Source organism: Rhipicephalus microplus, chromosome 1, assembly GCF_043290135.1.
Source record: "Rhipicephalus microplus isolate Deutch F79 chromosome 1, USDA_Rmic, whole genome shotgun sequence".
Lineage (NCBI taxonomy): Eukaryota > Metazoa > Arthropoda > Arachnida > Ixodida > Ixodidae > Rhipicephalus > Rhipicephalus microplus.
Window position 1 is genome coordinate 222,456,349 of NC_134700.1, and position 26,252 is coordinate 222,482,600.

Consider the following 26,252-nt stretch of genomic DNA (forward strand, 5'->3'; position numbering starts at 1 on the left):
AGGGTAACAGCCAGAAACACCATTATTTGCTTATAATTTAAGAAGCAATTAGGCTGGGAATCGTTGTAAGCTGCACTTGTTTAGTGGAATCGAAGACAAGAAAAAGACAACGATGAAAAGAAGAACGCATTTAAGTGGCATGGACGCCCACTCCGCTTGTTCTTTCACGTCGAATTGAGGTAATTTTCAAGTACATGTGCTTCGCCCTTTCCACTCATGCTGTTGTTTAGCTTTAGTTTATTCTCTTTTGATGGGGTGGGTAGTGACAACCTCCTCACCTAGCTACAGCAACATCTATTAACGTTACAGTCCCGTTGGTGGAACTATGAATCCACGAGCCTGCTTCGGACTTCCACTCTCTCACGAGCTGGGGGTCCCAACCCTGCCAGGGCACAACTCCCTCCCTGCGGCGCCACTATGCACCACAACAGCAGGTTACGTCGGAAGCAACAAAGCGCTGTCGAAAAGTGAAAACGGGGGAGGCCAGTTGGCGGGGGAACGATGGTTGGGCACCCGACTTGCCGGCGCCTCTCCCATTGGCCCGCGATGCGCAGCGAGCGTCGGGTCAGAGTGGGCGGAGCTTGGCTCGTTAAACTATCAGCGACACGCTCGTTGCCCGATGCAGACGTCCAAATATGGGCGAAAGGCCTTCACCTCCAATTGACGCCGAATAGCGAGAGGAAGCGGAGGGACAAGTCCCGAGTCCGCAAGCGGGAGACACCAGGGAGCGCTGCTGCACAGCCTAAAAGGACGCAGCCAGTTTGTCTATGCCACGGCTCAGCGGACGGTGAAGAGGAGCAGACTGTCCGGGACCCAAGGTGCGGCGTTCAGGTGAGCCCAGGTTCTCCTTTTCCGAAAATCTCCTTTTCAGGAAGATTCCCAGAAATCCGCGCCACCCGCCGGAACGCGCCGAGAAAGGGGCACGAGCACGTGGGAGGTCTCAATTGGCCGCGCCGCATTGTAATGCCATCTTTCGGGTTTCCCTAATATCGCTGATGATTGCTAATTGGTTCCAATGAGTCCGACCGGCGGAGCTCATCTAGAGAAGTTAGGCGCAATCAGGCATCGTTGCCGGCGATTCACCGTCAATGACGGCAATTTCTTCTCGTTCCTTTTGAAGGGCCGTGTCCTGATTTGGGCCTTTGGCGCCGCGCGCGCGCGCCTGGCCAACTTGGCTTATGGTTCAGACACAGTTGCGCTGCTCCGACGTTCTGACCGTGGGCGTTTGGTTTCTTCGAGCGTTTTCCCGGGTGTCCAAGATTTCGGTTTTCTGAAACGCTCGGCCGTCCACGCAATGTTTACGCGAGTTTTACGAGCTGAAAGTTTGACTTAAAACTTCTGTACCGCCGAAGTCATCGCTGCTGACTCAGCACATAGCCAAGCTTTATCAGCGAGGATTACGATGGTGGTGTTTCGAGACTTGCCCTACGTAGTTTTTGTGGGTGCTGTGCCGGTATTTCTTGGGTAATCCGAAACTCTCTCATTGGATACGACCCTTAGATGAAATAAGTGTCACAGTATGGAATATTGGCGCTACCACGCCCTCAAGCCGCCATGAGGTATGTGTCTATTTCGGGGGCTGGCATGGCCGTTTTCGTTTTATTGTTGTGGCCGCGTTTCCTGCTTTTCTCCGAGCTTTTTATCAAGCTGCTTATAAGTAGTACATAGCCTTACATACACTTCAATTAGTATTATCACTAACAAGATGTACAGAATTAGGGCTGGCTTAAATTTTTTCCCTGTGAACTGTCTCAAAATAATATGTTCTTGCTAATACGGACCCCGAAGCTTAACAATTGTCGTTGAACATTACAGGGCACAATGTTTCTCTGAAAACCACCCTATTCTCGGCAGGGTAGCATGAGATAAAAGAAGGGAATGAGAAAACAGGCGACAACAGTGGCTGCTGAAAGTAAAGCACGCTACACTGCGCGTCTGGGGACTACTGATAGCCACAAGATTTACGGCATTTATAGAAATCAGCTGCCTCCAGAGTTATCCATGCAAGGTGGAGCCATATGACAGATTATTTGTCTTACTGGGATGGAGAACGTGCCGGATAAAGGCACATATATATATATATTTCAATCCAAGAAATACTGGAATTTGGATGCTCAGCAATGGGAACATCACAGACAACCGTGACAGCTGATGACATAGCCGATTTCTACCTCTGTTGATTTATGTATATCAGTCGGATGTTGAGCGATTTCGTGAACTAAATCCACTGGTTCCGGTATGGTCGGATCTTAAATTCCGCCTTATATACTTGTGTGTTTGCCGTAGAGCATTGTATTTGGAGGCTATTTACCAACATTCTTTGTGCTTCGAAGGATACTAAACAATACTGTTAAGTAAGGCACAAATGGTAATTCATTACATTTCCGCAACTAAGAAATAGAATAGGTATAGGCCCGAATAAGGTGGTGCCTGCCAATATATCTTACGGTATGCGCGGTCGCTAAGGCTTGTGCTCGTGCTCCAGCCTGCACTAACCCAGGTGCACTCACAATAGAACTCACTAACGTTTATGCATACATCTATCCACGCTCGCAGTATATTCATACTCACACGCCTACTCACCCTCGCTGGCATTCTTACGCGCTCATACTAATTTCACCTCTCTCACCTTAATGAGCTCACTCGAGTTCACGCTGGCGTCAGCGCAATCACACCCACTGGCGCTGAATGGCGCTCACATAACGCAATCACTCGCAATCACCGCCAGTCCCGTATCCTCAAGGATGGAAGGACATGAGTATTTTAGTCTTACAGCGAAGCTTCTATTTGTCGAGACCTTCATGCCCGGAATCCGTGGTAACGCTAGTGGGCATCATAAACGTGTGCGGGCCACAAACATTGGGTAAATACCACTTCTCCAAACTAGTGCATTAAAAATGAAGGCAGCTGTTATCCCAACAATAGGGTATGTGCCACAGAAATCTTTGCGACCTATCAGAAAACTACCATATTTGTAAACGCGTTTGTGGTGCAGAAATCGGGTAAAGCACACATATTGCACTAAAAATGAAAAATGCAACAGTTTGTCCAAGCGTTACCATAGTCACACCACTGTCACGTAATACCTTGCGGTTATGACTGGTGCAGTTACACCACCACTTCAAAGCTTAATCAACAGTGTTTAATAAAAAGCACAAACACAACATATTGGAGCATCTTTGTCAAGGCTTCTTTGTAAACATTTGTATAAGAGTGGTATATGAATAACTTATGTATAAGAGCGGCACCATCATGGCTTCACCATAGGCAAGATTTCGGGTGCACGGAACCGCGCATACAAGTTAATGTAACGATTGTGCTCAACTGATTAAGACACAGATGTGACTCACCGTCTGCGATGTTAAGCACATAACGGCCGTTTTGTCGACGGCATGAGTGACATTTCTCTCCTTCTCTCTCTCTCCAACTTTTATTCCCCTTAACCCCTCCCCAGTGCAAGGTAGTCTACCGGGCTCAGCCATAGTTAACCTACTTGCCTTTCTTTCATCCTTATTCTCTCTCTCTCTTTAACGAAGAGTGTTTAATAAAGAGCATTAATACAACACATATGAAATACTTTCAAGAGAACAACAGAGAAATTCGTTAGCCCGGCGAAGGGAGTGCCACTAGCTACGCTGTTACATCGAAGTTGGTGAAATGGAGCTGGTTGAATTTTTTTTGTTTTTAGTATAATGACATTCATGAGCGATTTCTCGAGACAACTGCGTGGTATCGCTTCCAATCTGGCCGCTAAAAGTAATGTTTGCTCTGAAGTAAGTGTTAGAGTTAAAAATTACGCCGATACGACACCGACTAAAATAATTGGAACGCAAAGAAACCGCATTATTTTGCCCTGAATTGTCACGTTTAAGTCCGCGAGAACTGTGCGTTACACTTGCATCCACTGTCTGGCTGTCACCAACGCTAGTATATACTCATCCGCGTTCGTACCCCCGCCAACCCAGGCACTTCGTTACTCCGCAGTGGAGTAACGTGTTGGTAGGAGAAAGTAGGCCAAGCCATGCGGGCATGCCCATGATGTAGTTATCGAGACTTGACTATAGTTAGGTAGGGGCATAAAGAACGAATCATAAGTGGTAATTTTACTTTGCAGTTCATTTCAAAACAATCTTATCCTTAAAACGGGATTATATAAGATATAGTTTGTACGCGGATTCATCATTAAGGAAAGTAGGCGTTTTAAACACGGGCGTGATAGATCAAGAAAACACAGACGCCTAATTCGGTTTACTTATTATATGTATTGTTATGCAAAAGAACAGGGATACAAAAAAATAGGAAAAACAAAATAACAGGAATACGTTTAGATATTGGACTACAGGCTGTGTGCGCTGTCATAAGTTTTGACACCTTCTGCTGCTTGAGTTCAAGCAAGCGGAGGCGTAGATGTCTGCTCAATACTTGTGCACCCCCCCCCCCCCCTTAAAAAAACTGACCAAGAGAAAGAAATACCGGTTAATCGAAAACCGACACACATGACCATTGGGGCGGCTACAATGTGATATTGCAAAACAGACTATTGTTTTTCAGTTCCTTTCCTAAGGATAGCCCGAATTTTATTCAGAGTAAGAACATGGGGTTCTATAAAAAAAAGGAAACACAAACAAGAAAACAAACACACGCTTAGGAAAGCTTAAACTGACTCAGTCGTACTAAAGTCGAGTTTATATACAACTCACCAAATTCAGTGGACTATAGTGTGTCGCGGTTGAGACATTGCGATTCAGCCACACCTAGCTCGCATGCGGCCTTAGCCATCGGCGAACAAATCTAAGAAGCAACGGCAACCAAGAGCTCCCCCAAGCACCCATTCCCGTGTTTGAAATGTGAAGGGTGTATGCAATCCTATGCAAAACACGTACAATAAAACAGAATAAAGAAACACGGAATACTTGATTGTTACAATTAACTAAACGGCCACAATAATTAAAACAAAGTAAGAGAACAGCGTAGAAAAGTTAATCTACCACAGCTGCGAGAGACAAACCATCGTGTCCCACGTTTCGCAAAGCGTAAGCATTGCACGCATTATGCGATAGTAGTTGGTTAAACTCCGTCGGCGCAGTAAGTCGTCCCTTTCGAACATTTTCTATGTTTGAATTAGGCTTACCTGTTGCTAAAGCTCGCGGTGGTGGTGTGTGGTGTTCGGCATCTAACCCGAAGTTCGCGGGTGCAGGCGAAATGCTTGGACCCCGTGTGCTTAGACTTCGGTGGACGTTACAGAAACCCACGCGTTAGAAGTTTCCGGAGCCTTTCACTACGGCACCCATCATAACTATATATCGAGATTTCGGGACCCAGAATAATTCTTACTTTAATCGAATTCTTTTACTACTAAGCATAATTTGTTGGGGCTTTACGTCGTGAACTATAGTATTACGAGAAACGCCGCATAGAGAGCTCCGAAGATTTCGACCACCTGAGATTCCTTAATGTATACCTATGCCTAAGCACACTGGCCCAGAATATTTTGCTTTTAACAAAATGCTGCCGCAGAGGTCGGAATTCCCTAGCACGACTTTATGGTCAGTAGTCAACCACTAGACCACCGCAGTGGGTCCTCTCTTACCATTCTCGCTCGGAGTAATTAGACGATAAGTTTAGCCACAATCTCAACGCAGTAACGGGCCTGCGAGTCAAGCGGCGAGTGCCATCATCCATCCAGCGGAAGCTGGATTGGGTCATGCATCTGAGCAGCAGCGGCTGTGCCAGCATCGGCTCATCAATGCTGCAGGACGAGTCGGCGATGCAGCAGTCCGTCGACGAGGACCCGCAGGCCGAGGAGGACGCCCGCGGGCACTTCCACAGCATCCAGGTCATGCTGGGACTGCACCAGCAGCACACGGGCTCCTCTCCGCCGCACCCGCAGCAGCAGCAACATCAGGTGGGCATTCTGTTTTGCAAGGACGCTGCTGTGCGAGTCCTCAGCTGAGTTTCTCTTTTACCTCGACATGATATTCTAGACATGTTCCCAGGTTTAAACACATATTGCGACATTGAAAACGTGTGTTCGCTCAGCAGGTTTGCTTCATTTGTTGTTGCAAATGAAACGTATGAAAAAAAAAAGAGACAGGATAACCTCTCATGAATTGAGAACGCGAATGCACTGCGATGTCCAATTGAGAGCTCGAGCTGGAAAACAACATCAATATTTATATTTAACTTGGTTACAGTGCAAATACAGGCAAAAAATGGCCACGTATCTGCATGTTTCTGCAAATGTCGCCGAAAGACGATAGTCTTGCGTGTGGAGATTGTGAACAAGATATTTATTTGATGTTCTGCGCAAGAAATTTGTGAGTGGTATTCTGGAGGCGCTGCTTTAGAGCGCCTCGAACGTGCAGCGGAGGCGAACGAGCGCATCGAGTCACGTCACATGTGAGACATGAGCGCTATCTGGCAATTATCTTGAAAAGCGAAGCGCGCACGCCTTGCGCGCCCGTCGAGGAGGTGATAAGGTGTAAAACGCAAGGCGACGGGTAGCTGCCACCACCGTCTCGTCTTAGCAAAGCATTTGGAAACACTCCCCATTCCGTGCGACCGTTGCATGGTCAGCGCAGCGTGATAAGCGCTACGGTCTTTAAAGTTACGTATGTATGCCTTTTCTAGTAAAAGACGCACATGTACAACATATACGTGTTGTTATGTTGCCCCAGACATGCGCAATAATTGCTTTTTAATTGACAATGGCACAAACATGAACGCTAAACCTTGAGCAACATCGGTGGGCGCTGCGGATGGGGTCGGCCGTTTAGAGTACCCGATGCCGTTAAGAGCAAACAGACAGACAGACAGACAGACAGACAGACAGACAGACAGACGAAAATTTTTGCGTCGAAGGTCCCCAAGAAAGACTATCATCTTTGAAAAAAGAAATGTGCACCACGACACTGTTGTGCGTGTTTCTACCTTTCGTCGTTGTCTGTGTTGCACTGCCACAAGGTTAAACATGAATCTTGACCAATTGACCCGAATCGCCAACTTGCAACCGTATCAGCAAGAGGTGCCAACGCCGCATGCCTCCGTCGTATACTGCGACAGGGGAGACAATTAGCCTTAAGCATCCAGCGCACGAGACAAGGACCTATAGTGACAACCGATGAACCTGGAGTTTTCTACAATGTCTATTACTCTGGCGCTGCGATTGTTGAGACACCGCAGAAATGAAGGGGTAGTACGCGGATTCGCCTAATCTTCGTGCTTGTGCATTTTGACGCAGCTGTGGCTTGCGCTTATTGCTTTGTCTCGGCTTCTGTTTTGAATAAAAGTAGGGATTGTTGTGAACTTCGTGAGACGATTTGAATTGACGAATGTAAAGAAGTCAAAGTGGGGAATAAAATCTTCTGACGTATGGCTGAACTACGTTCTCCAACAAAGCGGCTGCAGTTTGCATGTAGCCAACCAGAGCCGAAAAAAAAGGCGATGCCCAGAGAAATGTGCTTCATTTTAGTCATTACTATATAAGTTATAAACACTATGCGTTGCAGATTCCGTAGAAACTATAGTACCAGATTTTCCTCTAGCGTACTATAAATTATCTCTATGCCGACGAAGACGGTCAGAAACTTCCAACAGATAGTTTTTTTAAGCGTCACACTCACATACACATATGGTTGATGAAAAGCCTGCGCAACCACATTCGTCACGACGTAAGATACTGTGAGCAGTGCAAAATAAAAGCCGGCAAGAAACTATATCTTAAGGCCCGCTCCCACCTGTGGTCGCGCACCTGGTCGCGCGACCACTGGTCGCGCGACCAAGGTAGTCGCAGAGCGACTGGTCGCGAATGGCCACTTTGGTCGCAAATTCACTACTTTTGCCCAGTAGCTCGCTGCTCCATTTTTCAGAAACGCGACCGCAGACGCCAACCTCTGAACCAATCAAATGCGCAGAAAAAGGACGTTAATAGGACGTCACCTTATTTTTGGGGGACAGTGCCAATGAGAACAGACATGATTCCTTTGTGTCGACGGGGTATATAAGTCGAATACAGCTATGAACACCGGTCACCCATAGTCTCTTTTTAGGCGCCAGTCACAAATGGTCACGCTACCGGGGAAAGTAGCAGATATAAATGAGCCTTTATAGCTTTAGCTGCCATCGGTTTGGTGCTTTTGTTGTAAATGCGAAGCATTTCTTAGCAAACTTAAGCCACTTTGAGCAAATGTATCTATCTAGCCGCTTACGTTGGGTGTTCTCGTGGTCACCCCCTTAACTTGGCGTGAACCAAAATTAGCATGTGAGGGTAAGATGGTTTGACAAATATGACGTGCTGGTCAAGCCATGATTAATGTCCCAATCCCGTCGCGTACGTCGTCAAACACTTTTCGCCAGACAGTGGCACGTACCCACGAGCGGGTGTGCCGCTGGTGCCACAGGTGATAGACACTTTGTATCTGTCCAGGAATGGCGAGAGCACACACGGACATTTTTAACGCGCGAGCGTCAAGAAATACCCGACATCGGTAGCGTTGACCCGACGAATGCAAAGAATAAATGTCAGGGTCCCATCTGGAATCGAACCCAAGCATTCTGCGTGGCAACGAAGCATTTCACCACAGAGCTACGCCAGGTCTCGAAACTCCTTTTCAAATAGACGCTAATCTTCGTGAAACGTCAATAGTGGTTGCAGTGCTGCCTACCCAATTTTATAAACATTACATATGTACTCCTTTGATACAGCCGTCACGTCGGGTTAACATTAATTGTGGTTAGTTGCTATGCGCTGAAGCTGATTTACGTAGCAGTGTCCAGGACCAGCATCCTCGCGAGCATCAGTGCTTCATATCAGCTTCTGGTTTTCCTAATATGCTTGTTCCAGTTGGCATTCCAAGTGCAAACAACTGGTTATATAAAAATCTGCAACTCTTCAACATATTTCTGTGCGTGCAATATTTGTACATATGTTTAGCGCCAACATCCCGGCTGCGGCGGCTGCATTTCCGATGGAGGCGGAAATGTTGTATACGCCCATGTGCTCAGATTTGGGTGCACGTTAAAGAATCCCAGGTGGTCGAAATATCCGGAGCGCTCCACCACGGCGTCTCTCATAATCGTATGGTGGTTTTGGGACGTTAAACCCCACGTATCAATGTTTAGCGCCATCTCATTACGCGTCGCTCAAGAAAAAAATTTCAACACGGTCACCTTTCCTCCGCATGCTTCGCATAACGTCGATTCCCAGGTACGTGGGATCTGCCGATTTTTTTTTTCAGTTTCTAGTGTTGATCAGTATGAGGTGAAATAGCAAAACGAAATACCACCGGGACACGCGTCTGGTAATAAACTTTTCTCAACGCCAGAGTTTTGCTCACGTCTGTACATCGGATTTACAAGTTGTCTCGGAGGGAACATCCATTATACAATGATCGCCTCGGTGCATAAGGGGCTAAGGTGTTCTGCTGCTGCCCCGAAGGTAGTGGGTTCGATCCCGGTGGAGGTCCTTGCGCTGTGTGATGTCAGCGCATGCACGTTAAAGAACACCGAAGGGCCAAAACTTTAAGAGCCATCTACAGCGTCCTTCATAATCATAGCGTATAGCTATGGGACGTAAAACTCCTGATATTATCATCTTTATTCCACAAGCCTTCATTAAAAGTATGGTTAGATTATTATTTTTAATCACTGGTACGACGCACTACATTGGTACAGATATATATTTCCGTTAGGCAAGTGTGTGTGTGTTTAGCCCAGTGGGTAAAACGCTATTCTACGAAGCGTCAGGCTCTAGGTTTGAAATCCAGCAGGATGAATAAATTTTCGTTTTATTTTTTGTTTCGCATGCATTGATTACTTTTCATCGATTCGTCTTGTGTGACAGATGGAAACGGACAGGCCGCTTTCTCACTAAGTCGGCACAGGAAATTTAAAATTCACGAAGAATTTGTTTTGGGTGTTGCTTAAGTGATCCGCAAGCGCAGAACATTACATCAGGAAAGCCTAAGGATGCAGCTTTTTCTGGGATGTTATTTATGAACTGTTTTGCGGATGGGCTTTAGTGGCGTAATGTTGAGCTACTCAACTTGCCGTTGCTTACTTTTAAAAACTAAGCGAACAGTGTTGAGGTGAGATTACACGCATAAAAACGGCTGGTGGATGTATTCGACTTTTGATGTCCCTCTCAATTCACGGCACGATACGCAAAAATAAGAAAACATCCGTCTAATAGCCCAAGGTGGCAGCGCCAATATTTAAAATTGTCTATAAGGCAGCATCGACTCGGCGTCTTTCTTCTTTCTAGTTTCTGTCAGCGTCTGGAACGGTACACGAGAGATCGAGTTTTGCTATAAATACACTAGAGGAAACTCTGAATCTAGCGTCTATGGGAGCTGAAACGCACGGTGCTTCAGATAACATGGGAATGATGGGTATAGTACACAAATTTGTCTAATCTTAGTACGCTTGGCTTCGTTTGGCTTGGCGTGACCTGGAGTCGATTTGTCACGAGACGACAATCACCAAGTGCTCAGAAGTTGCACTTCATCATCTTAAGCCTTTAGGCTCACCCATTCAAATTGTGTCACGAAGTTCAAGACAGTTCGTTCTTTTATTCGAAACCAAAACAAAACGTACCAATAAACAAAGCCACAAGTGCGTCTGAAGCCCGCAAGCATGAAGACGAGGCAAACCAACGTATACCAATCATTCCCATGGTTGCTGAACGATCGCAGCGACAGAGTACCTTCTAGTTTTTTTAGGAAACTATATGCAACAAGAGGCCTCTTCTGAAATTGCATGTTTGGGACTAGTGTTTTTTTTTTTCGAAAACTGAAGTTTTATTTATATTAGCTTTACATGTGCTCAGACAGAATTTTGGGTTCGCTATTACTAAATATCTCTGAAAGATGTTTATTAATTAAATACTGCCACGTTTCTTCCTCAAGTTTTGCTATCTCCCCGTTGCACTGTATGTAATTCTCAGCGCAAACTGTGCCTGCATTGTTCGGCAAGCTTCGGGACTGTAGTAGATCATTTCGTTAAGATCATGCCCACTTCACGAACATTATATATTGTTCTGCATAGAACCTACGTGGCTGCTAGCGATAACGGTATAGAATATACGATGGGACGCCCTAGAATAACATAAATATTACAACAGTGGTCACTCGGGCCAGAAGCGGTGGAGCTATAACGCAGCTTCACGCCAGCCGTAAGATGGCTACACATCACTCACTGCTTCAAGGAAACACGCGTACTAGTTATTTACCACAGTTTCTTCTCTGTTGCATTATACGTCTACGTGTATTTGTGACTGTGATAGCGGCCTGAATCTGTCTTTATCATCTGCGATTGTACGGTGCGATATCACCGGGCTGAGACGAGGCATGAATGGGACGCGAGAGAAGTGCACATGGCATCGACGCGACGGCAACGTTGTCACGCTCCATGTTCATGAGCATTTAGGGCAATGAAGAAGTACGGGCAGCAGCAGGGAGACGCCATAAAGATGTGTGTTAACGTGCCCGGCGTGCGTCGTTGTCTTCGCTTGTTTCGTCTGCCTCTAAATTTGGAGGCTGCTCTGTGCCAACGCCATCAATATTTTGTTAAGTGCGTATTGCATTTGCCATTGAAGCCGTAACCTAACCTTTCTGGCATTGTGCTGTTCGTCGCAGATATCTTGTTTGTGCTCTTCACTTCGCGTGCTGCTTTTGCAGATTGCTTCACATGAATGAAAACTGGTTGGAATGCTTCGCAGCACGTTTGCGAGAAAATTGTTTCTTGACCCAAGAAATTGAGTCACCGCTCGCGTTGTTAGATTTCCTCTGTGCCGTATACGTGTATTCGAATTCGCTGCATGAGTGAGAGTTTGTAAAAAAAGTGCCGTTAGCAAATTGCTTAAAGCTCTAACGAGCACAATAAGAGAGAAGTGGTGAATCTAGAAAAATGTTTTTAGCTAAAACTAGGACATAGTCTTTGAGTAAACACTCTTGCCTCGTTAACGGCTTGCGTAACACCTTAGCTTTGTTTTTGCAGCGGCAACTGCTTGTGGCTGTTTTTCGCGAAAGAGCGATGTAAAGTTTATAAGAGAAAATTTGTGAAAAGGTGAAAAAAAATGTAGTCAATATTTTTTTTTTCTTTTTTTCGGTTCATGCCGGAGTCAAGTGCTGATGAAATTACTGCAGTGTCGTGATGTGCAATGTATGTGTAGCTCTGTGCGTTTATTGCAATTTTACTTTCTCGCGTGTCGTCTCATATTGTTGCTTAAGGTTTATTTCTTGTGTGCAATTTATATTGATGATATGGCAGCTGTATTTTAGCATCTAGCAGTGCAATGAACCTCTCTTTGTGCCTACGTTTATCAAACATAAGCAAAAGTGGGCATGTCCTTACCGAGAATATCACTTGAAAATAAAAGTTTTCGCTTCTACAATTATTCCCGTGTTTCAATTAAAATGTGTGCGTAGACATACATTGGCATCGTGTGCTTGCCACTATAGGGGTGCAGCTTACACAAAGCTCATCAATGCATGCAAACGACGCGTTAAAAAAAATAAAATACGGCCTCAGAGACGAGCACAAACGTAGACATGGTCTTGGAGGCGGTGTAATATTTCTAGGCTCTACGAAATGGCCTTCAAAACATCCTTTTCTGTGGTCTTAGATCTCTTAGGTTGCGAAGGTTCCCGACGATCGTTTGGAGCATTGCGAGCCTAAATAAGCCACAGGGGCCTATGAGAGTGCCCTCTCTTTGAAATCTTGTTCGGCTACGTCAGCACAGCATGTTTCATCTTCATAGCACTCGCCAAAGTCCGAAAGAGTCTAATGGAAGACGTATCCCATAATCACTGAAAATTTCAAAATGTCTGGACGTTCCTGAGGTGTAGAAGGCTGTATATCGACCTGAAATGCCTTGTTTTAGAAAAAGGCTCTTGTTTCACTACCTCAAAATGATTCGATGAAGCCTTCTGAAAGTTATTTGTTTGCTTTTATGACTGGCACAAGCCATTGACAGGGTTCAGATTTATTCACGCTGCGCAAGCGCTGGCGTTTAGTGCACTTGGTAGGGCACTCGCCTTCGGAGTGCAAGGTCAGCGGTTCGAAACCCGCCACTACCTTGAACCATTTTTTACAGCAATTTCGTCTTACGTGATTGAGAGATGAACGGATGAACAGACATACTTTTGATTCAATCGGGTAGAAATGCTTGTGCGTTTTAAGACCTCCATGTCAGTCGATTCTGGTTATATATGTAGCCACATTGGCACTACTTCCGAGGTGTGCTAGTTGCTCTTGATAAATACAAAATGACCCAGTAAAACGACAGTGGTTACCATATCGTCTTCGACGTAACTAAGTTCTGATAATGAGAACACTTCATTTAATGAAGCAAACCTCTTCATAGCTCCATCCTTCGCCTTCACAACGCGCCTGCTTGGATGGTTTTCATGTATTTGAATAAGAACATTCTGAACTAAAAAGTGCATTTATATACTGTGGTTATAAGAAAGAGCCTTCCCCGTTAAAACTTCCCATGATGCGTTAGCTTCCCAGCAAGGCATGTCAAAAATCACTCGAAACAGTTGAAGCCTTTATCGCTCATGATAAGGCTCAACTTTTGGCTGACGTCACGTCCTACAATGATGTACTTATATACCGTGGGTATAAGAGTATTCCGAAGAAAAAAAAGTTCCCCTGATACATTCGCTTCCCAGCAAGACATGTCAAAAAGCACTAAAAAAGTTCAGGTTCTTATCGCCCATGATGAGGCTCAACTTTTTTCTGACGTCAAATTTTCCAAGGATGTACAGCCGCCCCCACGTTTGTGTAGAGCACACGAGCAGCCAGTTCTTGCTCCACGGCGCGAAACCTTGCGACAGTTTCGGGCTCTTAAGTGGTGTGTCGGGAGCATTCGTATCATAGTTGTGAGGCTGACCACATCAGAGCCCGATACTGCCTCAAGGTTTCGCCTCACAGAGCAATAACCGGCTGCTTGCGCGCTCTACACATACGTGGCCGCGGCTGTACCTATAGTGTGGGTATAAAAGCCTTCAAAACAAAACAAAAAAAGTTTCCCTGATCCGCGAACTTCCCAGTAAAACATGTAGAAAAGTGCTAGAAAATGTTGAGGCCTTTATCGCCTATGATAAAGCTCAACTATTGTCTGACGTCCCGTCCTACAATGATGTACCTATATACCGTGAGTATCAGAGCATTCCGAAGAAAAAAAAGTTCCCCTGATGCACCAGCCTCCCCGCAAGACATGTCGAAAAGCACTAAAAAAAGTTGAGGCCCTTATCACCCATGATAAGGCTCAACTTTTGTGTGACGTCACACCGAATATAGCGTTCGGTATGAGTGGCTGCAGCGTGTGATACACCGCCAGAACGGCTCTGGCGTAAAAAGGGGAGAGCCTGGTATTAACAGCAGCTGCGTCATCCTGTCCCCTTGTCGCGACAGCAAGATAACTTCACAACAGCGAAGATCACGGGAAAAAGTTTCGAATGGTTGCTGACCCATTTAGAACAAAATATAGGCGTTGTAGGCTCACCGCTGCAATGTGTGACGTCAGACAAAAGTTGAGGCTTATCATAGGTGATAAGGGCCTGAACTTTTTCGACTGTTTTTGGACAATATTGCGGGGAAGCAAACGCATCAGGGGAAGTTACAGTCCGGAACACTCCTACTTAAGTAGACGAGAAATGTATTTTATATATTTTTTTCACAGAAATTCATCTCTTTCTACAGAGGGACATAATTAAAAGAGACGATTTTCTCATTTAACGAGTTTAAAAATGCTTACTGATTTTAAAACATCGTTATTAATCTGTTATGTTATGTAGTGGTACTGAAACGTACGCATGCTAGTTGCTGATGATGAACAGCGCAGCTGGGCAGTAAAAGGAGAGATTTTACCTTCTTTTGCGCTGAGCAACGAATGCATGTGATCATATACAATCATTGCAAAGCGGATATATTTCATTATGATACGTGGAAAGTTTCAAAAATTCTAAATATAGCGGGTGTTCAAAGGCTTACCTTTCTGAAAAAAGTGTCTCCACAATTAATTTTATTATTAGAGGATGCAAGACTGAACCCCCCAACCCACCCCGGCAGTCTCAATAAAATATGATGCAAAATTGAAACCTACAAAAGACAAAAAAAGCAAACAAAAAAGAAGAGTTCCAAAGGCTTGCCCTTCTGGCCATAAATCTATCCACAATCTATTTTAATAAAATTGATTGCACGATTCGAAGCTATAAAAAAGATTTGGAAATGCTGCTGGGTCAACTTACTGGGGAAATATGCATCCTCCGTTGGAAATCGAAGAATTCAACACTTCTTGGGTCTATAAGCTTGGCTTTATAATACCAGCGCCCACAATCATTTTATATATGTAGGATGGAACAGATAATCTTACGCGTTTTCAAAAGTCAATATTACTCTTCTCGCATTATATATAGCAGCATCGAAACTACATAAAAAACTGTGCTTGGTGCTTCTGCTATAATGAGCACAGCTGCGTAGTGAAGCAGCAAACCTCACATTGATTGTATTGAGTGTAACGAATGCGTGAGATAATGAGCAGAGTACATTTAATCAAGCTCACCTCTCAATACGTCTCCTCTTGGGGTCGCCGGTTCGGTACGCCTGCTTGGTCGGTTATCATGCATTAAAATAATATCCATACTCGCTAAAACTTCCCCTGATTCGTTTGCTTCACCGAAATACGTGTCGAAAAGTGCTCGAAAAAGTTGAGGCCTTTATCAGACGCGATAAGGCTTAACTTTGGTCTGACGTCACATTTTGCAACGATGCGTCTAAATACTGTGGGTATCAGAGCATTCCTCGGTAAAACTTTCCCCGGTGCGTTTGCTTCACCACAAGACATATGAAAAAAGCACTTGAAAAAGTTTAGGTCCATATCACCCACGATAAAGCTGAACTTTTGTCTGACACCACGTCTTGCAACGATGAACCTATACTGTGGGTATAAGAGCATTCCGAACAAGAACTTCCCCTGACACGCTAGCTTCCCAGCAAGACATGTCGGAAAGTACTTAGAAGTTCAGGTCCTTATCACCTACGATAAGGCTAAACTTTTGCATGACGTCACGCCTTGCAACAATGTACCTATACGCTGTGTATAAGAATATTCCGAACAAAAAGTTCCCCTGATACGCTAGCTTCCTAGCAAGTCATGTCGAAAATTGCTAAAAAAAGTTGGGACCCTTATCACCCATGATAAGGCTCAACTTTTGTCTGACGTCACACCTTGTAGCGACGAACTGACTACGCCTATTTTGCGTTCGTCAACTGTCAGAAAGGCCCAAAACATTTTCCCATGGTCCGTATTGTTGGGAAGCCAAATACCTGTCACGCCTGGTGCAGTGCGCCGTTCTGGCGGCGGATCGTCTCGTTGCATTAGTTAAAATGGGACGCGATATTTTGAGCAAGGTTAAAGAAAAAGTTCAGCCTTATTGTGAGTCTTAATGTCTTCAACTTTTTTGAGCACTTTTCACGGAGAACCAAACGCACGAGGGGACCTGTTAGTTCGGAAGGTTCCTATTCAAATACACGATAAGCGACCAGCTAGGCGCACCTAAACGGAAACACCAAAAAAGGAGGCACGGAGAGGTTTACTTCGTTAAGTAAAGTGTGCTCATTATCATACACATTTCTAACGCGGAGGTCACTAAGGTAAGCTTTGTCGTTTTATTGCGTAGTTTTGTTTATAGCAGGGGTAACCACCACTCTGGGGGAGCAGTTTCGTGGCGGCTATATGCAAACAGAATCGAATAATACGGAATTGTTCAAACGCGCAACCATTTCTTTGCTGACTGAACGAGAAAACGGTGTTGATCCGTCTGACCCTCACTCAAGTACGACAAAATGCCAAAAAGAAAAACAACAAATCATTCCTTTTAGTGTTGGGCTTCGAACCTTGAACTTTTCGCACCGAAGGAGAGTGCCTTAGTCGCTGGGCTAAACGCGAACGCTTGCAGAGCGCGAATGAATGCGAACCATATGAATGCGTTGTACCAAGAATAAAAAAAATAAAAGGTAACACTTTATACGATAGTTTTGTTAAAGTATTTCGTTGTGGGAAAACAAAGGACCTCGCTATAAAACATGTCAAGCTGATTCTACTTGGCACAGAAATTGCGACTTCGCGAAAGCTCCGTTCTAAACACCCGGTCAGTGATCATGGAAGGCGCCTTCCACTGGGACGCTTTAGGCTGCTGGCCGACGTCTGAAAGATGAAAGACGACGTGCCGATGCCGACGGGCAACAAGGTTTCAGAGAGGGACGCAAACATTGAGTGTCCTGCAAAATAAGCTCACTTTTTACTCGCAAATCTTACGGTAGATTCTTATTGTTGTAATAAATGCGGGTTTCCGTGCTTTCTGAAAGAGAAAGGTGTATGAACGTCCACCCCTTTTTTCACCTCTCCTTAGAAAAAAGAAACATTGAAAAGTAGGCTGAATCATGTTGACGGCAACGTGTTTTGAACTCAGACTTACCGCCTTGTTAAGGCGAGCGTCTTAACGACTGGCCTAGGTTCCGACAACGTAACGGGTTTCTATTTATTTCAATTTTTTTTAAATTCAATTATAATTATTTTTAATCTCAAGAAATATTTCCTGCCCCCCTCCCGGAAAGTGCTGTGTTCAGTGAATACCCGACAGATTGGAGTTAAACGAAATTTGCTCCAGCACTTATCACTTCTTCCCTCTTGCATGCATTCATCTCCAGCTGTGCAACCAAGGAATCGTGGACTACGTTCCCGCCACAAGTGTGTCCACACTGGACCCAATGGCAACCAGCATGAGCGGCCTCCTGCCGGGCCTCATGTCTATGGCACCGTGCGTCGGAATGCGAACTCGTGAGCTGTCGGGTCCACTGCCCAGCATGGCTTCTGCGCAGCCAATGGGATGTCTCGGTGGCGCTGACGGCAGTTTGCCGGCTTCAGCACCCAGGAAAGAAGGTGTGCTTTGTCTGGATAACATACCTTTTTCCGATAAAAAAAGACCAAACAAAACAGATGAAACACTGATTCAAAACTTGTCAACATTTTCACGCGATAGCGCTAAGGGCCTCGTTTTTCAGAAATACCGGCGTCGACGTTGGTGTCGCCGTCGGCGACGTTGGTTGTGAGCGAAAAATGATTATCGTGTGCGTGATTGAAAAATCAAGCAAGATACAAACAAAATAAAAACAAAAATTCTGGGTCCGAGGGAGGATTGAGTCCGGGCCGTTTGCGTGGGAAGCAAGTGTTCTACCACACAGCCACCACGCGTATGTTTGGATATCCAGGGAAGGTAACTTCTGCTTGAAAATGCAGTGAAATTAACTTTTATGCCTTACATACAAACACACGCGTTATGTATATAGGCTTCACCATACAACGTGTAATATCAGAGTAACATTGCGTCGTACAAGCGTACATTGCCAGCCGGCGTCAGAACATGTGATTGTCATAACGAACTCATGGTTTAAAGCCGGCCAGCCACTAGTTCGAAAAGATTTCTCACTCATAATCGCTCGTAATTTAAAGCACGCTAATCTTTACACAGAATGCAGTCATGTGCGAAAGTTTCACAGACGCAAGCCACTTTGAGTTTTATCAACTATAGTAATCCACCTTTTAATCTTCTCGAGTAACATCATAAAATAAGGAGTATGGACTAAGTGGTTCAAGCACACACCATAGAAACAGGATATCGCTATAACGTTCAACTCTTAAAGGCGAAGCTTAAAGATGCTTCAGTTTTTCTTCTAGAGCCCCAACGACATGCTACCGCCATGATAAAACTCTGTGTTTGGTTATAGCTGTCAGATCATCGTCTTTTCACTCTTAAATTACCACAATTCAGAAACCTATAGTATGTGAGGTGCTTGCTGTAAATAAAATAAAAAAAACTGTCACGTGCGAAGCCCTCTTAAGTTAATGCCAGAAAGGCTTCATGTCTTCAGCTTTATTTGGAGGATCGCCGAATAGACAGTTGATATTTGTGTGGCGTAAAAAACGTAGTCTCAGTTATGACGACGTTGAAAATCACTCACATACGTGGTAATCATGCGTAATTCAACAAGCAAGCTTGCGCACGCTATGACATCTATGGCTTGCGGTCTAGTATTTCTAAAGTCAATTACCTTATACTGCTACCCTAACACACCACACATTCTGTTGCAGAAGCACAGAAGAGCAAATCCTCCGAAAAATCCTCGTCCTCAGACGCCGACAAGACTGTAAAAAAGAAGAAGACAAGGTAATCTTTTTTTTACGTTACATAGCGTTTCGTTCTGTCTATTTATTTCCTTTCGCGCATTTTCTTTTATAATATACAGTGTGGCCAATACCTCAGCATACAGTGTGGCCAACCCCAAGTTTAGCATACAAAACAAAAGACGCCAGCCGAATTTTCGGTATGTGGACTCGTGCTCGATATCTGAGAATCGTGCAGCTCGGCCATTCCTGAAGGGCGAGCTCGTTCAGTGCCAGTTTCATTTCTCGCTAGCGAAGAGTCCTTGACGTCAAAGAACTTGCATCGACGGGCCTCTTTTTCAATGCGGATGGCTGTAGCTGTACACGCTAGGATATAGTTGCAGCTGTATTGCCGTAAATGACAGTTCAATGCCAGCGTCTCCCTTCACAATGGTGCAATGCAATTTGTGGATGTACTGAAGTCTTCGCGAAGTTACTGCGCGATAAGAACAAAATTCAACAAAGTGCAGTTAACAAAGAGAAAGTACAAAGTATGTGAAAAGTGTAACTTGGCTCGTGGACAAACTTTTGGGAGTAGGACTAAAACGTATCGGCGGCGAAATGGGAGTTAACAAAACCAATACAGTGAGTCAGGCTCTAGGAACAATCTTTCTCGCCCCTTCAAGATTGAGACACGCGAAGAAAAAGACGAGTGGGAGGAAGAAAGTGAATGCCTCTTCTCAACAAGATGATGTAACGTGGTTTCGTTGTGTGAAGCAGTCAATTTCAAGTTTGTGAGGCGCGAAAAGTGTTCACTCAGTAGAAGAAACGAACAACACGAAAGCGCATTCGATGCTCGGTTGGGTAACCATTAAAGCTTTCAGCAGACGCAGGCAATTCGATCGTCGCCTACGCTATCCACGCGGAAATCCGCTAGAAAGCAATATCGTTGGCTTCTTGCAGCAGCCTCGCGTGTTTTTTTTTTAATTTCCATAAGAGGCTAAAATCAGACAAAGCGATTATAACCCGACGCTTGAGCTGATGGCGTCGTGGCCTTCGGTCGCGGGCACTGAGGTTGCGATGATGCCTTTCTTTGATTGATATATGGGGTGTAACGTCCCAAAACCGCTATATGATTATGAGAGACGCCATAGTGGAGGGCTCCGAAAATTTCAACCTCTTGGGGTTCTTTAACGTGCACCGAAATCTGAGCACACAGACCTACAGCATTTTCGCCTCCATCGAAAATGCAGCCGCCGCAACAGAGATTCGATCCCGCAACCTGCGGGTCAGCAGCCGAGTACCTCAGCCTCTAGACCACCATAGCGGGGCCGATGCCTTTGTTTCTATTGGTGCAGAAGGTCTGAGCGAGAGTTTAGTAAACTTAAGTTAGGATTTACCAATGTGGCATGTAGGCGTCATTTTCAATTCTTGCTTTAAAGAGGTAGTCTTTCAGAGATCATTGGGTGAGACGTAACATCGGTCTCACGTCTTCCAAGAGGCAACACACCTACAGAACTTAATGATGGTGATAAAACTTTATCAGAATAAATTGTTCGTTGTGTTTCCAGTTATGGTGGGGCTCGAGAAACGGGAAATACCGATAAACCTTGTTATCTAATGCGGCATCGCACTATAATACAACCTATTACACGGCAAAAGCCTAGAGTACTCCAGAGACACTGCCGGCCTCCAGGTTTTGCTTCATTAAGTGAAGGGTTGATTTAGCGTTTTCTATTTCATTTTTATTTAAAATCTTATGCGATAAAATAAATTTTAACGTTATATGCTTCATAACTTAGTTACTCAGTTGTAACGCGAAGGGTGCATTTAGGAAGAAAGAAAATGTTTTGATATTTAATTTTAACTGGAGGAGGTGAACTTCACATAAAAAAAGTCCGGGGAATAGCTCGCGTTACATTCGTGTAAATACGGCAGGTTTTTATTGAAATACGGATGCAGTCACGGAGGCTGGCCACTTGACGCATGTTCATTCGTTGTAAGGCTGCGTATTTGGGCAGTCGATCATTCAATCATTGCTCTAGCTTCCCTCTGTAACGATAGTAGTGGTTTCGTCGTCTCTGCCTGGAGGCGTCTTATTTACATAAGTATACGCCAACACTCAAGTACATCTACCGTGAATGGCAGTACTAGACCACGCCTGGTGCACGCGGACTTGGTATGCGTGTGGCTATAGTGCCCAGAATATACTGGTCGGCAGCTCTGAGTGTATGCATCCTCCGCAAGCTTGGTGTCTTTCATTGCTCAGGTGTTTGGTGCTACGCGCTACGTTGAGTCATGCTGGGTGATACGGTTATAACATCATTTAAGAAGGCAAGTATTCCCGATGGGCGCCATACCTTCGAAAAAAATTTTTACTCAATAAAGTTTTCATGATTTGTTCTAAAACGTGAGGATTGTTGGTCTTCGTGTATACGACGTTGCAGCTCAAAGCAGGACAGGATAAGCGTTGGAATGCGTGTGCTATCGACAGTCACGAGTTTCGGAGTTCTTGATTCATAAGCTTGATGCAAGTCGGCGTTGAGCTCTATAGGGGTATGCGCCTGAACCCCCTATCGAAAAATATCATCATCATAAACGCGTACGTGTGACAGAAATGGGGAAAATCCTACTACTCGCCACTTAAAATGAATTAGGCAGCAGCTAGATCGAGAAATTGCTGCGACAGCAGCGAGCCGAAGACCCCAAGTACGCCCGACGAGAAAATAATATGGACCGAGAAAGGCAACTCTGGATTCGAGAAAACTCGGAAATGATGCAAGGCATACGCCAACGGCGACGCGCCCGTAAATATACGAGAGGTGCGAACAACCGGCTTCAGCGCGAGGTTCTGTCTCTGCAGTCGTCCAGCGTCGCGGTTTGAAAGCTTCTGCGGTTTAGTGGAAGCTTCACCAATTTTTTTTTGTTTGCCTCCCCTCTTATTATCAGTGCATTGTATCGAAATATGCGCATTTTGTGATTTTAATGGTTTTCAGTGAGTTACACGAAATCTCGTAACGCTTGTGCATGTTGCTTTCTAGCTGATGCACCGGCAAATTTGCTCTACGCTCAACAAGGAACTGAGGACAATTTTTTTAACCCTGTTTCGCGCGTTGACTCTTACAGGACGACATTCACGGCATTCCAGCTGGATGAACTGGAGAGGGCCTTCCAGCGGGCGCCATACCCAGACGTCTTCGCCAGAGAAGACCTCGCCCTCAGGCTCAATCTCAGCGAGTCCAGAGTACAGGTAAGAACAAGAAAAATTCGGAGTGTAATTGATGAATGTTTCAGTTGCGGCGTTCTTGCGCGGGCCCCTCTTGTGATACTCTTGTCATTGCCGACCATTCACAATTATTGGTAGCTAACTCGATTACAGGACGTTGTCTGTCATAAAAGAGAAGGACCCGTGCATTTGACTCCGTGACCATTCATGCACGACTACGAGTAAATGTGATGGCTACTTGCTTATTCCTCTCTTCAAGGGTGTTCATTCTGCGGACTTCCGTATGATAGTGTGTCATTGAAGTAAATTGGATAAACTTCTCAATACCATTTTCCCTTACCTATTTTGTTCAATAAAATCTGAAGAATATTTAGAATAGAAGTGAATATTCTAAGACAGTAGTTTTCAAATGCTTGTTTTTGACCTTGTTAAAAATATCTTTACCGAGACAGAGCCGATTGCACTAACTTGCTGCTTTCTTTAGTAGCTTACTCATCACAATGCAGCGCTCAGATACATTCTACGTTTCTTTTTGTTTTCGCTCCCAGGTGTGGTTTCAAAACCGTCGTGCCAAGTGGAGGAAAAGAGAACCACCTCGCAAGACAAATTTTCTTCAAGCAGGTAAGAATTCCACGGTGTCTCCGGTCTAAGAACTGGCTAACTTCCTTGTCTTTCCGCTTATTTCTCTCCCCCTCCTCCTCCTCCTCCTCCTCCTCCTCCTCTTCACACAGTTCGATCTGTAAACGTCACCTTAAGAGCAAAGATATGAAAACTTTCATACCTGTTTCAACTTACGCCTTTGTTACTTGTGGTGTTCTTGCATGAATTTCCTTGATTGTTGGCTATCATCTTCTATAAATTTAGTTTTCTTGCACGTAAGTTTGCCAGTCCAGCTGAGATACGCTTCTATTTGGTCATGGCTATGTTTTAGGACGACTTCCTTTCTCGATCTATGAAGGTGACATTAGTAGATGCATATTTTATTGATCCATTAAATACACAGTTTAACGTTGGTTTCCCACGTTTCTTTGCATTCTATTTTACCTCTGGAAAAACGACGAAACCAGCGGCTGCACAGAGCATGCAGAAGGGCGGCCACCCGTACGCCACCGCGTCGCCGACGCTTCCTCCACTGAACGCTCCCTTAGATTCATGGGGCTTTAGCACGGGAAACCCTTATGACTTCGGCTTCCAGACGTCCTCACCTATGCAAGGTTCGCCAGGGCAGGGTTACGGCGCCGCCACTTTCTCAACCGCGGGACCACCACCGGGATCCATGGGTGGCATGGCGGCCAATCCAAGCTCGTTCTACAGTACCATGCTGCCTCCGACGCAAGACCAGCTTCTGCCGCAGCTTCAGCCACCCGTCAGCTCGGCGGCTACGGGCATAGGGCAGCGACCCTGCGGTGCGCCTTCACCCGACTCCAACCAGAAGTGTTCGTCGCCCATGCCTTACGCCTGCTCCTCGAGCCCCGATAACATCAAGAAGCAGGGCGGCAATGGCAATGGAGGCCTCATGGGCACCAATGGTCTCCTGGACACTGCCGATCTGCACCAGATGGGTGCCATGCCACACCTTATGATGAAGGGAAAGGACAACTCCCTGTCGCCGTTGCCACCCCTAGACTTCTTCACTTAATAAATGCGGGCACTTTGTTCGCGTCGTGCACAAGGGTAGCCGGTACAGACTCGTCCACAGAGTCTTGAGACCCGTGACAGCACGCGCACAGTGACCTACTGTAGCAGAAGACTATGCTGACGCTAGGAAGTAAGTTGCGACTGTCTGCAGGAAAAGAAACTACGTTGACACTTCGCAGTAAGGTGTGACGACGTTCTGGCTGGGATGGTGTGTTGGTCAGCCAGTTCCATGTCACTGGCTTACGGCGTTTGCGGCAAATGCGGGGACAAGAGTCACGCATACTTCGAAGTGCCTAAGCGCTATTCCATATAAAGTGTCACGGAATACAGTGAAGTACGCCGTTTAACTATGATAAAAACACGAAAGAGGACACGAGGTCGCGGATGTGACAGTTTTTTGTGTACGTTAGGACTGGAGTTGTTGTGTGTGGGTTATGCAACCAATTATTCCTGCTAGTAACTGGCTGTACTAAGTGCACTGTCTTTGTTAGTAGCTACCGGACGACTTTCTTTCTTACGTGCCGTATTGTCTATTGTATATAGATAAGTTCCTGTAAGACATTATAAGCTAACAGTCCGGCTTTTTTAAAGTCTGGCTTTTCAGTGTGGCTTTTCGTCTGTGTCATGCTAGAGATAGTCGACCTAGAATACTCTCTTGTGTCATTTCTTTTTACCAGCGAGTGAGACTGCCTATGATTTTGCAAACATACATAAAAGTTCTGCGCAAACAGAAGTCGCTCCTCAATGCCATATTCTAAATGATTATTGCTTAGTAACGCCATCGACGTACACATGAAGTGCACTTCAGATTTGAATGAGCCAGTGCTTGAGACTTTCAAGTTGACCCGCTTAATGCAATCCCCCCCCCCCCTTTTTTTTTTCATTGCACTATGAATGTTTGCAATGACCTGTACGCTCAGTAACAGGCACGTTATCTGTAAACAAGACTGATGTGCTTCAAAAAAAAAAAAACGAACATGTTTGCCTGTTTTCATGAAATTAGAACGAGTGATCACCGAAGAATGTTCTTGTTAAGCGTGTTGTGGTCTTTATTGTCGAAATTCAAGGTAGGGTCGCAAAAAGCCCAATCAACTGACTTTGTTCGCTTCGGAAAACAAGTGCCATCTAATTTGGCCAATACCTAGAAAAGTAGCGCAATTGAATCTTCTTCTACGTGTATAGCCAATTAATTACACGCATATCAAGTTATTTCCAGTTTTACAAACACATTCCTCTCTAGAAGGTAACCAACCTTACCTTAATGAGCACGAGTTTATAATTAGTGTTTTCACTGGAGCGGGGAGAAATGCTAATTTAAAATATCACTTTTCGCATATTTAAGTGTTCTTATAGCATCCAAGTGTATACTTTCAACAGACTTGTACAGTTTTGAATTATGCTGTGGCATGTGTGGTTAAATATATGTATTGGACAATAAGGCGGGCCCACGTGCATTTTCTGGTCATTGCGTGTCTGTGTCGTTTGTGTTGATTGAGAGACCTTTGAAACGAAGTATAGAATGGCATCGCGACTGTAGCGCCACATTCCTGTCATGTTCTCTAAAATGTATAGCACTTAATTTTACTTAGTGTACCACATGAAGCAGTGTGTTGGAGGTTCACGTCAGCCATCACGGAAGGCAGATGGTATTAATTGTTAAAATAAATGCGAACTCTGCATGTTAGGCTGAACGCGCTGTTCACGCATCGCGAATCACGTCAACCCGACAGCAGTGCTAAGTTAAAATACGGTTTAAAGCAGCAATATGTTTCCGATATCTCGTAATCCTCACCTCACAAGTAATTGTGTTCACGAGGTAAGAGAACACGCCTTCTTTCTTTTAGGCTCAAAAGCAAATATTCGTGGCATATCTCACTATATAGGCCAGGTTTCGAAGGCTCATTCGGTGGAAGATTGAGCAAAAAGAAAGAATCTCAAACACTTGTCGGAAAAAAGCCTGCATGAAACTTCTAGCCTTTGAAAAAATATGTAGCATATGCTTTAATGGCCTCGCTTAAAGGTCTCGCTTAAAGTGCTGGATGTAGTTAGGAAACCTGACATTTTTCGTCCGGTTTCCTGAATAAGGCCGGCATTTCCCCAGGACCTGATCAAGAGCGTAATGTGTGAAAGTGGTCGTGTGTGACCGCATTTATGAGTGCGCGGAAGCGGAGGTATTGTTTTTGCCTGACATGCGGCACATGTGATAATGTAGCGTCATTA

The 26,252-nt window shown here is 45.0% G+C and overlaps 1 protein-coding gene across 2 annotated transcripts; it reads left to right on the top strand.

The window, feature by feature from the left end:
• Nucleotides 1-685: 685 nt before the first annotated feature.
• On the top strand, nt 686-24,491 carry LOC119159617 (uncharacterized). Of its 2 annotated transcripts, none has more exons than XM_037412430.2 (7): nt 686-831; nt 5,643-5,905; nt 17,716-17,947; nt 19,157-19,232; nt 22,295-22,418; nt 22,943-23,015; nt 23,462-24,491. In XM_037412430.2, exons 2-7 carry the CDS (start codon nt 5,705-5,707, stop codon nt 24,031-24,033), a joined length of 1,278 nt encoding a protein of 425 aa, XP_037268327.2. In that variant the 5' UTR covers nt 686-831; nt 5,643-5,704; the 3' UTR covers nt 24,034-24,491. The 2 variants fall into 2 exon arrangements, with proteins under 2 accessions (XP_037268327.2, XP_075747546.1); XM_075891431.1 differs by lacking the exon at nt 686-831 and adding an exon at nt 1,420-1,559.
• The last annotated feature ends 1,761 nt before the right edge of the window (nt 24,492-26,252 follow it).